A 1,994-nucleotide genomic window follows, 5' to 3' on the forward strand; every position below is an offset into this window, starting at 1 on the left:
GCCCCACGGACTCTGCCCTACAAGCCCGAGGGAGGGTGGACTCGAGGGCAGGGGTTGGGCTTGGGTTTGGTTTGTGTGTGCAGTGCTGACTGCGGACTGGACAGACTCGGAGGCTCAGACATGTCCCCAGAAGGTGGCACATTCTCTGCTGTGGTGTCCAGGAGTGGTGACTGACCTTCACGTAGCAGTAGTAGTGGCCGGCGTGGCAGCTGTAGCCCGAGTGGACCAGCACGGCGTACAGCCCGTAGGTGACCGGCTCCCCGCTGCCCTGGGACATGTACGGGCGGATGTTGAGGAACTCGGGGTAGCCCACGTCCTGTGCAGGAGAGAGAGTCCGGGCAAGGCTAGCACCATGTGGCTTGGAGGAAAGCAGCCGCCCAACATTTTGCCCATGATTCTGCAGGGGCTGGCACAGCAGCAGGGCTGCGGACCCCCGGTGGGCAGAGGCCTCTGGAACCTGATTGCACTGCTGTGGCACGTGGTGTATAGCCGCGGCCTGGCCTCCAGATGAGCTGCTCCCCCCATTCCTGGTCCCCAGTGGCAGAGGAGGAAGAGGACTCTCTCTCTTTGTCACACCCCATGGCTAGAACGTGCTGGGGAGTGCAGGGAGGGGCACCACCGAGACCACGAGACCCCTCTGCTGCGGATAGTGTCTTTCTGTGTGACTATGCAAAGGTCACTCAGCACTTCCTCCAGACATGGACACTCAGAAGGGCCGTAACACACCTGCTCACACTCACGCACGATGGTCACTGGGCAGAGCTGACACACAGAGAAACACAGGTCCTCCTGTGTGTGCCATGACCAGTGCCCGTCCCACGGGTGGTGCCGCACCCCAAAAGGGAAGGTGCCCCCACCAGCCTGCAGGGCCCCTGGGTTCCCTCCAGCCACTACCCCACCTTGCGTGCCCACTACCTGGCCCCTCCCTAGAGGGGCCTAGTCTGGAATCTCATACAAGGAAAGATGCAGTAGGCGGGGTCTCCCCAAGTCCCCGGAGATAGGGACATGAAGACAGTGGGTTTCTTCCATGGACACTGCTCAAGCCCCTGGGCATCCTCTGTGGGCCTGGCCTCTTCAGCCAGACAGTGTCCGGGAGACAAGCTTACAGCCCCAAGTACCAAAGCATGAGAGGCCCAGTCACCACCCCAAAACAAACAGACCATTCATTCTCAAACTGCGTCCCGCTGGGTCCCCAGCCCCGGACGTTAAGAGAAACAGCAGCTCCTCCAGAGTGGAGCCACAGTGACCTGGCTCCCAGTGGGGCCCGGCCCCATGTCGTGCAGCGGGGGACTTCTGCTCTGTGCCCCTCTCAGAGAGCCACAGCCGCAAATGCTGCCGCCCCAGGTAACACCGGACAGGGTGGGGGACAGCGGGAACCCAGGGGCCACCATACCTGTTGCCCCAGGCAGCCTGGACCTCCCAGAAGAGGGTAGAATCCCGAAGCAGGGTCCTGCCAGAGCCGTGCCCTCGGCCCCACTCATGGACACTCACCTTGGTAATCTTGCCCCCACTAAAGTTGGCAAAGCGCTTGAGGGACAGGGTCAGGACGCTAGAAGCCCTGTGGATGGAGAACCGCTTGCTGGCTGGGACCTTCTTTTTGCAGCTACGGGGCAGAGAGAAACAACTCGGGGTCACCAGCCACCCCGCGCCGAGGTGGTGCCTCTCAGGGGACGGAGGTGTTAGAGCACTGCCAACCGAACCACGGTTGTTAGAGCACTGCCAACAGGGACCCCACGATGAGAAGGGATGAAGGGCCGGGGAGGGGGCAGTCGAGGGCTCTGGGAAGCAACCACTGGGACACGGGACATGGTGAACAGGCCAGGCCGTTGACTGACTGGTCAGTCAGAGGCACTCTGGAATGGGACCCCGACTGCCGCGTGGCTGTCACACCAACAATTCAACATGAAAACCACCATCAACTATGGGAGTTTCTGCCCCAGGGAGGGAGGGGAGATCTGTGATGACGCCCCCCCAGTGGCCCCACTGTCTGCACC

The 1,994-nt window shown here is 61.8% G+C and overlaps 1 protein-coding gene across 1 annotated transcript in view; it reads right to left on the reverse strand.

Annotated features, from left to right (window-relative positions):
* Positions 1-1,994, reverse strand: part of USP36 (ubiquitin specific peptidase 36) — a 29,872-nt gene that overhangs the window by 12,915 nt on the left and 14,963 nt on the right. The window contains exons 10-11 of the mRNA XM_045299518.1: positions 1,492-1,842; positions 22-316 (exon numbers count right to left, since the gene is read on the reverse strand). Coding sequence (XP_045155453.1) covers positions 22-316; positions 1,492-1,842 — 646 coding nt within the window. The remainder of the gene's footprint in view (positions 1-21; positions 317-1,491; positions 1,843-1,994) is intronic.

The sequence above is a fragment of the Echinops telfairi genome, unplaced genomic scaffold (assembly GCF_000313985.2).
Source record: "Echinops telfairi isolate 266 unplaced genomic scaffold, ASM31398v2 ScPeMD7_7458;HRSCAF=8496, whole genome shotgun sequence".
Classification (NCBI taxonomy): domain Eukaryota; kingdom Metazoa; phylum Chordata; class Mammalia; order Afrosoricida; family Tenrecidae; genus Echinops; species Echinops telfairi.